This window comes from Phalacrocorax aristotelis, chromosome 1, assembly GCF_949628215.1.
Source record: "Phalacrocorax aristotelis chromosome 1, bGulAri2.1, whole genome shotgun sequence".
Taxonomy (NCBI): Eukaryota; Metazoa; Chordata; class Aves; order Suliformes; family Phalacrocoracidae; genus Phalacrocorax; species Phalacrocorax aristotelis.
Window position 1 is genome coordinate 104,012,759 of NC_134276.1, and position 13,859 is coordinate 104,026,617.

Sequence of the window (13,859 nt, forward strand, 5' to 3'; positions counted from 1 at the left end):
CAGTCCTGACTCAGGCATGTCCACTACCCCAGTCTTGCCTTGCAGAGCAGGGTTGAGCCCCTGAACTGAGCCCCTCAACCAACACCCACCTCCATTCTGCATTTTGGATGTTTCTAGCCCTCAGGCTTTGCCTGTGACTCTACCATGGATCAACCCCTAGGCAGCAAAGCAAGCTGACCCCTTGCTAACCTTGCTGCCTCCCCATTCATCCCACTGGCCCGTGGAGCTGGTGGCCACAATACCTTCCTGCAGAGTCTCAGCAAGCAACCAACACCTAAGGGATGTAGGCCATTGGTAGTCCTGGATATGGGTTGCTTGAGAAATGGAGAAGGCTGATGCCAACTAGCTTACCTGGGTACCATCAAGAGTCCCATGAGCACCATCAGTTCCTTTCACTAGTGGGAGGTGGTCCATGTAGGGCCAAAGTGCACAAATAGGAGGAGAAGACAGTGTGAATGAAGTTCAATGTTTAAAGGTGATACTAACTACTCCATTGCGCTTCTCAATGGATAAATATGCCAAAATTATTTCTGAGAGATGTTTGTGCAATAAAAACTTCCTGAGTTGGCTACTCTGCAGTGTCCTTAGCAATCTATCCCAGTACTTAATTATAATTTTCATTAAGAAAGGTTTTCATGAAGCTTAAACTAAATCTCTCCACTGCAGGCTAAGTGCTCCATTATTTCTTGTTCCATCAGCAGCAGGCATAGAAAAGAGACTACTGCTTTCCTTTAAAGTATCAGTTTTCTCCATATTTCAGGACCGTCACACCTGACCTCTTGAACCTCTCTTGTTTAGCTTAATCATCTCTAATTCTGTCCTCACTGGCACGCTCATTAAATTTCTCCCCATACTTGTTTTTGGCTGCTCCACCTCTTTCTTTAAGCTTGGTGCCCAAAACTGGACAAAGAATCCCAGAGGAAGCCTCACGACTGCTGAGCTCACTGAATATACTTATTGCAGGTTATCATAGTATGGGGTAAATGATTCACAAAACCAAGCAACTACCTTCCTTGAATATGCTAAATGCATTGTACTTCTATTAGTCCAGGCCTCAGGCTCACCAGCTTTCCTGCACTGTGGGACTTAACCGTTGACAGTACATTGACCAGCTGGGTGTCTAATGCAAATATCCTTGCTGCAGTTCCCCCTTGATTGCTAGATCCCTGAGGGTAATGAGATGAGACCCCAGAGAAATCCTTGGCTCCAACGGTAGCAGAAACCGATGTCTGGAAATAGGAACGTGATAGTTCTCCTGCCAATATATCCTTCTGTTGTTTTACTCACTTACAGATTCTGCATCCACATTACATTATTTTTACCCTTCTCCATCCCTCAGTGTCTCTGTTAATTTCCCATTGCTTATGTCAGATGCTGTAATAAGGTCCAAATGGATTAGATTTTTCTCAACTTTTATTTTCTAGAAAATGTTACCAAACAAAAACTGAATCTATTTTTGCTAAGTCCATGCTGCATTTTATTTAACTTTCCATTTACATATAGGTATTTATTATTCTTTTTTTTAATGGATTTTAAATCATTTTATACTATTAGGTTCTGACTAACAGGTTTCTAGCTGTGCACAGGGTTTTCCATATCTGCACTCATTCCCTTAGTTTCGCTGTTCTCCAGGCACACAGTATTACTGCCCATTTGACACATATCCTAACAGTCCTTGCTTCCAGATTTGGAATTGCTTGTGCTGAATTTCCTTCAGTGGAAATTACTCTCTTTCTTCAGTTTGTGCTCATAAAGATTTGGGGGTTTTAATCTACCTTGGATACAGTATTGTAATTCTGCCGTGCTGTCCTTCTATATCCTTGTTGTTACTTAAACTCAAAGAAGAGGAGGGCTAACTACCTTTCTTAGACTCGTACTCACAGCCAAGCATGCCTCTTCCCTTTCTGTTCTGTATTATATGTATGCCTGTAATACCTTATTCATTCTAGTTTTTGAAAAGCTTAATTTGGATTGGCTTTTATTGAGTCTCATTTCCCCCTCACATTTTCTGACCTCTTAGATATATTTTCTTTGCTGGTAGGTTACCTTTTCTGTTCTTCTACCACATACCTACTCTGTGGAGTCATTCACCAGGCTAAGTATCAGCCTTACTCCTACAAGTCTCTCCTTTCCTTCCCCATGGGACTCACGTTCCAGACACTTCCTAAGGAATTTTTAAGCCTTGTCCACATTCATGTCCCTCAGCTGTTCAGTCCAACTAATAAAGCATAACGTGATCAGGATCAGAGGAGTTGTTCTCCCTCAGTGCTCCAGGCACTTTCACCTCATTGGCAATGATCTTCTGCAGAGATACAGATCCTCTCATCTAAATGATCCTTCACATACCATTTTCTGCCTCACAATGTGAGCCCTGTTCCATTCCAACACAAAAGCATCAGATTTGCAGAGGGCTTTCCCTCCTCAATTTTGTACTTCTTTTTAAATCAGTCTGCACATATCAGGCTGTTTTCTATTTTTTTTTCCTTTCCCTTCCCTAACTTCCCTAACTCCTTGGATCTGCTACGATTCATGACACTGGAGAAGGTGTTCTGAGAGTAAGTGACAAAAATTAATTGGTTCCTGTGAAGTACTCCTGCTTTGGTCTCTGTGACAACACAAATCCAAGGTGATTTACGACTTCCAGGAAGAGGTTCTTTTGTGCCAGTGCAGGAACAGCTGGTTGGCTGGGCTGAACTTCCCTTCTCTGCATCCCTTTGTGTCCCTCTGTTTGAAGGGGAACCAAGGTAAGTCTGTAGATGAACTCTGCCACCTATGCAGGCCCAACAGTCAGGGGCTGTACAGCTCCTTCCTAGGGGACACCCAGCTTGCCAGTCACGGAAAATCAGCCACGGTGTCCCTGGCAAGAGGTGAATCCCAGTCCTTAGGACAGAGGAGTAATGGGACATCCTGGCCAGAAGCACAGAGGTTTGATAAAGGACTCTGGATTTGGGTAGAGAAAGAAAGGGGGCAGAGGGTGACCCTGCTGTATGCTGAGATGACAGTTTTGGGGGTGTCAGTGGGTACACAATGTTGAGGCTAGTGGTGGTGAAGCTTATGCTGCTGGGGTTTATTTTGGAAATTAACAATGTAGTTATTTACATTCAGGAGGTTTGGGAGAGGACAAGAAGTGGGGGGACAGGGAGGAGCCCAAATTATGACTGAGAAAGATGGGAGAAAAAAGCCTGTTCTTCAAAGTTTGAGACTTGTTTAGTTACCCGCACTGCTGGGTTACTGAAAAACTAGTTCAAGGGTGTATTATTACACTGTGCTCCAAAAGTGATCTTTCTTGGAAATCTGAGGCTAAGAGCTTGTTTCTAAAACTATCAGGTAGTCTAATAAATTCTATTACCTCTTTCTACAAATGTTGCCTTTCATCTATTTTTAGGCCATCACTGCCACAATATACCTTCTCCTTCTCTTTTATTCCATCACATTAAATCATGTAAATAAAGGACTCCCCCATGCTTTATCCAGTAGCAGCCTAACTGTATACCCTGCTGCTAACCCTCATGAAAACAATTGATACTGCCTTGGGAATTTGCCACTGTTATATTTCCAACAGCTTAATGCCAATTGCACGATCAAATGCACCTGAAGTATGCTTTGTGGTCCTGTCATTAAACAACAAAGTAAGATAGCATATTTTTTGGCCGGTTCTATTTCTATCAGGATGGCTGCTCCCTGTATGCAAGTATCGAGGTGATAAATACCTTGTAAAAGCCTGAAGCAGTTTAGATGGATTACTCAAAGGAGTATTTAATATTTTATTACTGTAGGAATTTATTACACTGAACTCGAGTTCATTCACAGTGTCCAGGAGGCAGGCTTCCTCAGACATGGAACATCATTAAGAGTTTGGCAGTTTTGTCAGGCTGTGAATTTCAGGCATGCTGAAGAAGATGATGGAAAATAAATATTAGTTCTTTTCAATTCGTCTGTCAGTCATGGGCTGCCTCAAAGCTAGAGTTAGAGGTCAGTGCCCAAGTACAGTGCCTGTTATGTGTCTGAGGGAATTCCCTCTCTAAGCTACACTGAGCAGATGTTCCTCTCACTCCAAAATGCGCCACGCTTGAAAAGAGGGAGAAGGAGATGTGCCTTCGTCTTTTAACATACGTGCAGGCAGCAATATTAAAGTTAGCACAAATAAAAAGGCTTCCGTTAGTTTCAGTCCATTTTCTCCTGAATTAAAACAGAATCAAAGTAACCTTTTGCTTCACCAATAGGCTTAAAACACTGTAGTCAATCAAAATACCATAGCAAGTAATGGAACTATTAACTCGACTGTGATTTCATTGACCAGCCCTTATAAATAGTTGAAAACAAAGTGGTTAACCCAGCATGTAATAAATGGACTAGTGGAAGCCAGAAGCAGGGAGGAACTAATGCCATTCACATGTGTTTCCAAAACAAATGATTTGCAGACAATCCTGACCCTATTTGTTGTACACTTAAAGCTGATTTTACATGTAGACGATTATCTAAGCCTGCGTGGCTTCACCCAGCACCTCTGCCCATGGGGACAGGATGCAGAGTGACTGTAGAGCCACAGCCTGCTGGACTCTCCATTGCTGGACTCTGCAGGTGGTTGGGCAGCTTTGCAGCCTTACTGGATAACTGCAGCCTCTGGGAGGTTAAGAGACTTAACTGTAACTCTTAGGAATCACTAATCTAAAGTGTGCTTTTGATAAATCTGCATATTTGCCTGTTCCAAAAACCTTACCGAACCTTAAATTTAGCTCATTACCCTGTAGCATAACCAACCTATCTATTCTTGATGAGAGCTCATAATGAACTATGTATATTATAGTTGTACATTTGTACAAGATTAAAGTCTGTTTGTCTATATATAGGTGCATGTGTATGCATAAAGACTCTAAAATTCAATGTACATAGAAGATATACAAAGAGGAATGAAACCTGCTTTCTGGGAGGCAATTAAGTGTTTACATTACTGATGCCTGTAATTAATTAAGCACTGGGGATCATTGACAGGTTCTGTTAATCATGTGAACTGGAGTTGCTCTACTTCCTCCTTTTCAAGGGGCATCAGCATTTTAAAAGGTAGGGAGGGAACAGAAGGTATTGGCCCCAGGAAAAGATTCAAATGAACGTCTTGATTTGAAGGGAAGAGAAAATGTAAATCTGAACAGAGATCCAGTGAAAGATTAGCTGCAAAGACTACGTGCTTCCTCAGTTGCCTATTTTCCTCTTTGAAGGCAAATTTTTGGGTGGACATGTTTGCGTAAGAACTGGTATTCTCCATCCTGAGGCATGTAAGCATCCAAATAGCATAACAGATGGATGATACACAGAATGAGACTTCTGAAATCTAGTTTCTTTTTATTTCTTCTCACCTGACGCTAAAGCCATTTCATCTGCCATGCCCACCATGTAAACATTTAATTTCTACTTTAAGAGCTGTCTGCTGTTCAGAGTGATTTTGAAGTAACTCAGTCAACTAAGTATTTTTTTCTGAGAGGTGAGATGAGCCTTTAAATGGAGGTACAGTTCTCTAGGGTACACAATGGCATAAGAGCTCCCTCCAAGCTGATTCAAAAACAGGACTTTTCTGTGAAAGATTATTTTTTTCAGCGATTAGCAAAGCCAGGGACTCATTGGTATTTAAGAGGTTGATGAGATTTTCCAGTCCTCATGACTTTCCAAGATACTGGTAGTATTTCCTCATTTTTTTTCAACCTGTCTCCGGTAGCTCATTTTCATTTCAGGTTTCAAAACAGCCTCTTTCAGCTTCTTTCAAGGTGCATTGTACACTGAAAGAAAGCTTATCGTTTCATATTAGACAATTGCCCCCAACCCCTCCTAATGTTACCTAGAGAGGATTATTAGTCTGGAACATAATGACACTATCCTTTTAATGGGGAGAGAGTCTCATAGAGGATTAGTTCCTAACAGCGACCTTACTTGTGGATTCAAAAGCAGAAGCTGTGAAACTCTGCCAGCTATTTTTTTGTCATCCCTGAGAATTATGCAGCTGGTAGAGTAAAGCTTTGATGTTGATTAGAATACTTGACTTTCCTGTACCTGTCTAATATAATGATTATAGTTTTGTATTTGATCAAAATGAGGAATCTACATTAAAGAGCTACACCGAGTACCTCCTAGCTTGATTTAACAAAAAAAAAAAAACCACAAAAAACCCCAAAAACCAAACCAGATGTTTTCTCAGGGCTGTAGCATCTAGAAAGTAAGTCCTACTCCAGGTCCAAGTTTAGCTTTTGTCATAAGAACAATGATAATTACCTATTTTACATAGTATTTTAACAGATGGAAGTTCAGACTTTCTGTACTAAATTTCAACATAGCTGCAGTCTTGCAGTTAAGAAATCATTAGCCCTGCAATTAGGTACCTTTAATTTAATCCCTGACACTTACTTAATTATAGCATCACTACAGACACACTATGAGAAGCAGTAAAATCAACTATGACACACCCCTCCTAGTTTCCCATTGGCTGGAAACTTGTTAGGCTTGATGGGTAGGCACTGTAGTCAGAGGGGATTTCAAAGCAAATAAATAGCAAGTCCTTCTAGCCAGTCAGAGATGGATTTCCACCTGTCTGAATCTCAGAGTGGAGGAAAGAGCTTTTAAAAAAACCCAACAACTTGCCGTATGAAGAAACTACTGGAGAAAATATTCCCTCTCATTCTATATATTTCTTCTATGAAAAAGTGATTTTGGAAGACTTTCTAGGCCACCTCGCTTGAGGTGTCTTTTTCAGAAGAAGCATGTCTTGCTGTGTGTTACAAATCACTGGTCTAATATTCGGTGGTTTCGGCATGGTCGGGACTTTGGCAGCTGCTGTTATGCCACAGTGGAGAGTTTCTGCCCACATTGAGAGCAACATCGTGGTGTTTGAGACCATCTGGGAAGGACTTTGGATGGACTGCGTCAGCCACTTGGGCATCAGGCTGCAGTGCAAATTCTACGACTCTCTCTTGGCTCTCCCCCCACCCTTGGAGGCATTCAGAGCCCTCATGTGCATTGCAGTGATCCTGTCAATCATTTCCTTTTTGATGGCCATTGTTGGTGTGAAGTACACTCAGAGGTCCAAGGAGGATCCCCAGGGTGTCAGTATCTTCATACTGGCAGCTGGAGTTGCTTTTCTCCTGACGGGCATCCTTGTTCTGATCCCCGTGTCCTGGACTGGAGGTAGCATCATTCGTGACTTCTATGATCCGAAAGTCCCTGTGCCACTGAAACGAGAACTAGGAGCTGCTCTCTATGTGGGCTGGGTGAGCACTGCACTTCTCATCACTGCGGGAGCAATGTACTGCAGCTTCTGGTGCTGGGCTGATACACCCTCAAAATCCAGGTATCCATCACTTTCCTGTCACAGATTGCACAAACCTGACCTTGGAGGAGGGCCGTCCCCAAGTGTGCATGCCTATGTGTAGTTGCTACAGGTGATCTTTCTGCTTAGCACCCAGATATGTACTGATTGACTTCAGTGTCTAATTAAACTCTGAGTCTGTAATGGAGGAACTATTTTGTTCATTTGCTATTTACTATTGACATATCATATCTGATATATTTATATATTGATATATACATATACATACCTGCCCTCTAACATGCTTATAGGAAATTATATTACATGGGCATTATGTTAGAGCACAGCCAGAAGAATCTCACCATTTTATTGGAACGAAGAATAGCATGGGAACAGCAGCAGCCAGAGGTCTCTCAGAGAAGACAAACAGCATATGGCTGAGCTGGAAGGAAGGCAGCTGCTGTGCAATAACACCACTGCCCTCCCCTAAAGCCATGATGTGCAAAGGGAGCAGTGCATTTTACTGTAGGGTAAAGTCTTCATAAGGACTGCTCTAGGACTGTGGTGAGAAACATGGAGTTGGCAGCATGGCTGAAGCAGCTGCTGAATGAGCAGAGAAGCCACCAGCAATCTAATTTCCAATATTGGCACACCGATGTGCATGCTCTCCCACCAGAGGCCTCTATGATGACTATGGATTTCATTGATGTTTGTGGAGTTGAGGTATACTTCTTATGTCTTCTGCAGGGCACAGAATCCAGCTCATGGAATAATAAAATTTTTAATCACTTCACAAGGCTTTGCCATGAATATATTAGCTTTCCGTTGCTTGCTACCTCTTGTCTTTTATGACTTTGCCTGTTCTATAGGTAGCATCTCCTCTTCTATAAATTCAGGACAGGACATCTGTCTTTATGCACTTTAAAGCACTGTGCTAATGTAACGTATAATTAAACAAGCCAGGCAATGTAAATGTGTAATCCCTGCTTGCCCGTTGGAGGATCATGAGTTCCTGCCTACGTCTTCCATCACACCCACAAAAGCCAAGCCCTGATGTTGTTCTGTTTTGTGTTCTCAAGACATACTTGCAAACATAGACTGAGCAGCCTGATGTCTGTCTGTCCATTGTGCAGAGCTCAACAGTATCTGCATCTGTGCATTTTTTTTTTTTTTACAACTGAACACTTGGAACCTGCACTTGACAGTGTCCGTGCCACATCGTTGATAAATCACTGCAGAAGGTCCGGTTCAAAATATTTTTTCTGGTTCTTTACACAGTAGTAGTGGATAGTACCATTTCATTGATAATTTCATGACATGGGTACTCAGTTTGATCATTTTCTGTGTCTGTGGCTGGTACCTGAAGAAAAGGGTGTAATGACTTTTCAAGTTGAGCAGAGCAATGCTTCTGTATATTCATTTGCTGTTCAATTTGAAGCAGAACATGGAAAGCTGCATTTGATTAAACAAGCCTTTTATTAACTTGACTTCAGATGAACCTAAATGAGCCGTGCTGTTGAACACAGATATTCATTACACATATTAACTAGTATTCATTTACATTTAAGACAACCAGCTCATATCTTTTAGTGGGAATTTTCAAGTCACCAGAAAACAGGTTTAATGTGTCCTGCTCATCACTTGAGCAGCCAAATCAGCACTTAATAATTCCGAACGAACCTTTAAGAGAACATTTGTAAGTAGGTTTTCTGGTCCTAAAACATATTTTTTATGTTGTCTTATAGCTGCTATTGTCTGTCACAGCAGCTGTCATTGGGTCAGACAGCTCATTTCAGTGGAGTCATTCTGTTGACTTTGGTAATAATTTATAGTACCCTGAGGACCTCCACCTATTATTTTATTGTATTTATGTCCTATAATACATATTTTGTTTAATAAGGAACTATCTGGTAAGTAATCCAGAATTGCACTTTTTGGACTCATTTAGATATGACATTTATGATTTACAAAGCTTAGGATGAACACATTCGCAATGCAAAATTGATACATATTTATATGTAGGTAATGGACTTAAATGATGATGTTTTCAGTGTAATGCAACTTTATGCAGATATAAGTGCTTAAGAAGTAATTAAGTGCATTTTTCTATCACATTAATAGAAAGATCCTGAACACTTTCACTATCAGTGGGCTCATCTAGAAATTTGAGCTGGGTGTGCCATTTACATTAATAACTTTATTTTCAAAGAGCTGAAAGATAAAACTGAAGTAGTTGAGCATTTAACATGAATTCCAAAGAAAAACTAAGCTCTTTTACATCTAACATTAACACCTGATGGCTGCACATTACTCTGTTTCCGTCTTTTACCAGTTGATCAAAAGATGAGCTCAAACAGAATCTCTAAGCTCAGACAACCCTGTGTTTGTATGTGGGTTTGCAATCTGACCTTCATTCCAAGAGCACAGCTAGGCTGGGCTGCCGTTTGGATGCCTGGAGTTTTATTGACACAAATGGCAATTTCTGGTGATGCGATTTACCTCTTTAGACTCACTGAAACATGTTTAAGAGTCTGTGACACAAAAATTTATGAACTTGATGCAGGGAGAAATTTCTCATGAGAAGCCAATCTGAAAGCAATGTAACACTGTGGTTAACCTTCTCCCTTTGAACAGAACAGAAATTCCTTTATTGTGGATTCTGGTGGGGAAAACCCCATCAAGATGATTGCTAGATATTTTACCTCTGTATGCGAGGAATGCATTTGGCTGAATAAACTGTGTGGGTGCATTTGTGTCTGCTAAGGAAGACAGAGTTTTTGCTTCTTCCTTTTCCCCTATTCAAAACCTATGATGCTCAGAACGGACTAGCTGGAAGCTGCAGTTTGGAGGTATGAGGAAGAAAAAGGAAGTTTTAAGGGCTTTAATGAAAAACTGCAATTGAGCTTTGAAAATAAACTGCTGCTGTTCATGAGTTTTCTGAGGGTAACAGGAAGAGCTTGGCCTGAGAGGAGTGATGGGGGAGCTTGCACAGATCTCTAGTGCCCAAGACTGTACTTTCTACCCTCTGTCTGCTGCTCCAGGAGAGCTCCTGCCCCTTCTGGGTTATATCCAGCCAGACCCAGTCTCAGGTAACCGTGAGTGCCTAAGGCAACTCTTGGAGCTTATTTAAATGGTTGAACATGTCCTTCCTGAGGTGAGGAGAGGAAGATCAGGAACATGTGTACTGTGGCAGATACATTTAGGGAAAGGGCCACCTCTTCAGGGCTCAGGAGGGTTCATGAAAACAGAGTGTTGGTTACACACTACGTGATGGAGGACCAAGAGGAAGCAGGGTGTGAATAATTGCTGTTGACTGGACTTTTCTCTCAGAAGAAAAGGCCTGATGTGGGTGTCATCTGATGTGAGTGGGCCAGAGATTACTAAAACGTTGTGTCAGGTTTTTGTGTGCTGGAGCTCTGCTTTCATTGATGAGTGGAGGCGACATACTTGCTTTAACGATGCTATGTTCACATTCCTCTAAGCACAACTGTCAGAAGCTTCAGGCCTGCTGTATTTGTTAATAACAGCTGATTAAATATTGTGGTTAAATATCTAGTTTAATATCCTGATGTTATCATATACTTTAATATTTTCTGATTGCAAGACAAAAAGACTTTGGAAATATATGTGAATAGCTGAGATTTTGCTATGATTTTAAATAAAAGTATGAACCCTTCAGGGTTTTTTTTCCTTATTGTATCATTGTTTCTTTTTTATATTAAAGTGAATGAATGTATTTCCCCATTGCCAGGGAAAGACAGCTTCTCTATTTTTATAATGTCCTTTTCTGATTCAGTCTTGGTTGTTACATTATACTTTGGATTTTGCTAAATAATAAACAAAGTGGGTCTGATTCCTTGGGAAATAAAATACACAAAACTGATTTAGTGCTGACTTCCATAGACTTGCTTATAAGAAGTTTCCTGAAGCAAATTGATATTTCAGAAGCTGGTCCTGAAATGTATATTCATCTCTGAGATTAAAAGAAAAGATTCTGAAGCAAATAATCCACCACTAAGATGCAGCCAAGAGAAGATATTTATTCAAAAAATGACAGCTTAGCAAAACACTTCATTATGACAGAAAGGTGAATCAGACAGGTTTTGAGACAAATAAATGCATGCAGTCATCAGTCCTGATACACAGAGACAAAGCTCTGTGTGAGGGACATTAAGGCTAAACGAGTTTATGTTAAAAAATGTTACAACTCTCCTGAAAATCAGTGTGAGGACTCACAAAGTCAGAAATGGGAGCTTGATTGTGTCAAGCTGATGGACTGTAACCATCCTTTTGAAAAATGGCACAAGAGGTCTTTTCAGGGGCGTCCTACGTCATCTTTGAAAACTGGGACAGAGCTGACCCACCAAATAAACAATTCTGTTCTTTTGTATCTGGTATGGAAATGCTCTCTGACTTACACTCTTTGCTTTCCTGATTAGAGTCTCAGAGTCTGCGTAAGACTAACCTGACATTTTATGACTACTTTAAGAAACAAAGAGCAAAAGAAATCAAGAAATATACTGATAAGGTAGGACATTTTCAGCTGAAAAGGTCTGTGTCAGTGCTTCTTGTGTTCAGTTGCCACTTGCAGAAAATATTCCAGCTGTCAATGAGGAAAAACAAAAAATATTCAAAAGTACAAAGATTTCTTTTTTAGCAGCATCAAGGAACAGAACTGGCTAAGGAAAGGGTTGTGACAGTAGTATTAACAAGCCATGTACACCTGTAGAGTCAGCATCAGAGAGTTCGTTCAGTTCCAGGGATCAGAATGGATTGAAGCTGGTGTGTACTGAGTGACAATATAACCAATTACATCATTTTTAGAACATTTAAAGGAAAAAAAGAAAATACTATGTTGAACTCAGCTGTTTGTACCAGAAGAAAAGCAGAACACGAAAAGTTACCCGAGATTCTCATCCCTACACTTCTAGCCCTTTAAAAATTAGAGTGTGAGCTAATTTTACCATTAGGCTTTTTATTCTCTTATCTAGCCGTTTGCCTGTCCCTCCAAAAAAGCTTTTCACTTGAATGTGTCATCACCCAAACAGTTTGAAATTTTGAGGCATTACAGAAAAGTAAACATTATTGTGCTTTTATTTTCCAGCCAGTTCAAGTAGCAAGCCCAATGGGGTGTGGGGGTGTGTGTTGATGCAGAGACTCTGTATCAAAGTGACAGTGCTCTTCAAAGCACCTCCTTCGTGTGTGCCCTGCAAACCAGAACAAATCTTGCTGGTAAGATGAGTTTTAAGAAGCGTCATTTTAATCAAGCGTCCTGGATCTGTCTGTTATCAAGGAGTGCTCACCGCTCGAGTTGTAATCGTTGCTGCAGTGACAAGGGAAGCAAACCTAGAGAACCTGGATGCAGCTCTCTGCTCTGAGGATGGAACTGACAGAATTGCCCCAAGATGTTTGAACTAGTTATCATTCATCCTAATGCATATACACTCCCTTGCCCCAGTAATTTCCAGGCAAATGCTACCTGTGTATCAATCAACAGAGATATATTTACCATGCAGTTCCCTTCAGCATTCCCTTTTTTTATTTAAACACTGCTTTTCATCTAAACAACAACAAAAAAGAGCTCTCAGCAATTTAACTGACAAATCCAACACCGTTGTGCAAAAAAGCTGCTTTAGAAATAGAAGCCATAAACACATCAAGTTCAGTTCCCTGTGTCAGTATCAGTCAAACTGAATAATACATTAAGCTTGCTAAACCTCTGTTGCCCACTTCTCTACGGACCTTAATATGTGGTCTTTGTCTCAGTTACTGTGAAGCGGTCCCTGATTGCCAAATGACAAAGATGATGAGTACATTAGTGTTTCAGCTTCTGTCTGATGGATGAGTGACTGACAGAATGATAAGCAATGTTTATTCATTCAGAGTTTCCACTGTAATGCCAGATGGTGTTGGGAGATAGAAAATAATATCTAGACCCCAACAAACATTGCCTCACATATTGCCACATTCATTCTGAATTTAGCAAAAATTGGCAACATGAACTCCACGTGTTGAAGAAAAGTATTGTTAACTAAGTACTTTTTGCGAGGCCAAGTTTCACAGGTTAGTGTGAGTCCTGGTCTCTCGCTGGCACATCCAAAATGCTGACTGCAAGCTCTTCTTGCACCAGCCCGGTGGTTGCTGCAGCCATGCAAGGAGAGGTGCGGGGAAGGCCAGCACTGGTGCTAGAGCTCCTGCCTGCAGCCCCAGGACAGAGGACACACAATGGTAGCCTGCCTTTGCAGGGCTCTGAAAGAAGAGCATGCTCCTTCCCTCACTGAACATGCCCTTGCGGTTGGTTGACCTTGGCTGGCTGCCAGACGCCCACCCAGACACTCGCTCACTCCCCCTCCTCACACTCTTCTCCTGCTCCAGTGGTTGCTCCAGGGGCTGGCGGGGATCCCTGCTTGGGCACCTGGAGCACCTCTTCCTGCTCCTCCCCCTCTCCCCTCAGGGCTGTTTCTCACACTTTCCCCCTCACCCCTGGCTTTTGGGCAGCATTTTGCCCTTTATTATGCAGGCTTTTCTCAAGGTGCTGCCATTGTGGCTGCAGGGCTCGGCTGTGCTC

The 13,859-nt window shown here is 41.5% G+C and overlaps 1 protein-coding gene across 1 annotated transcript; it reads left to right on the plus strand.

Annotated features, from left to right (window-relative positions):
- The first annotated feature begins 6,746 nt into the window (after positions 1-6,746).
- LOC142052144 (claudin-8-like) lies at positions 6,747-11,147 on the plus strand. Its single transcript, XM_075081956.1, has one exon. The coding sequence runs from the start codon at positions 6,747-6,749 to the stop codon at positions 7,413-7,415; it is 669 nt and encodes a 222-aa protein (XP_074938057.1). The 3' UTR covers positions 7,416-11,147.
- Positions 11,148-13,859: the final 2,712 nt, after the last annotated feature.

What these genes read in the sequence shown, in the direction of transcription:
- LOC142052144 (XM_075081956.1), top strand. Translation starts at nt 6,747, where the DNA reads ATGTCTTGCTGTGTGTTACAAATCACTGGTCTAATATTCGGTGGTTTC.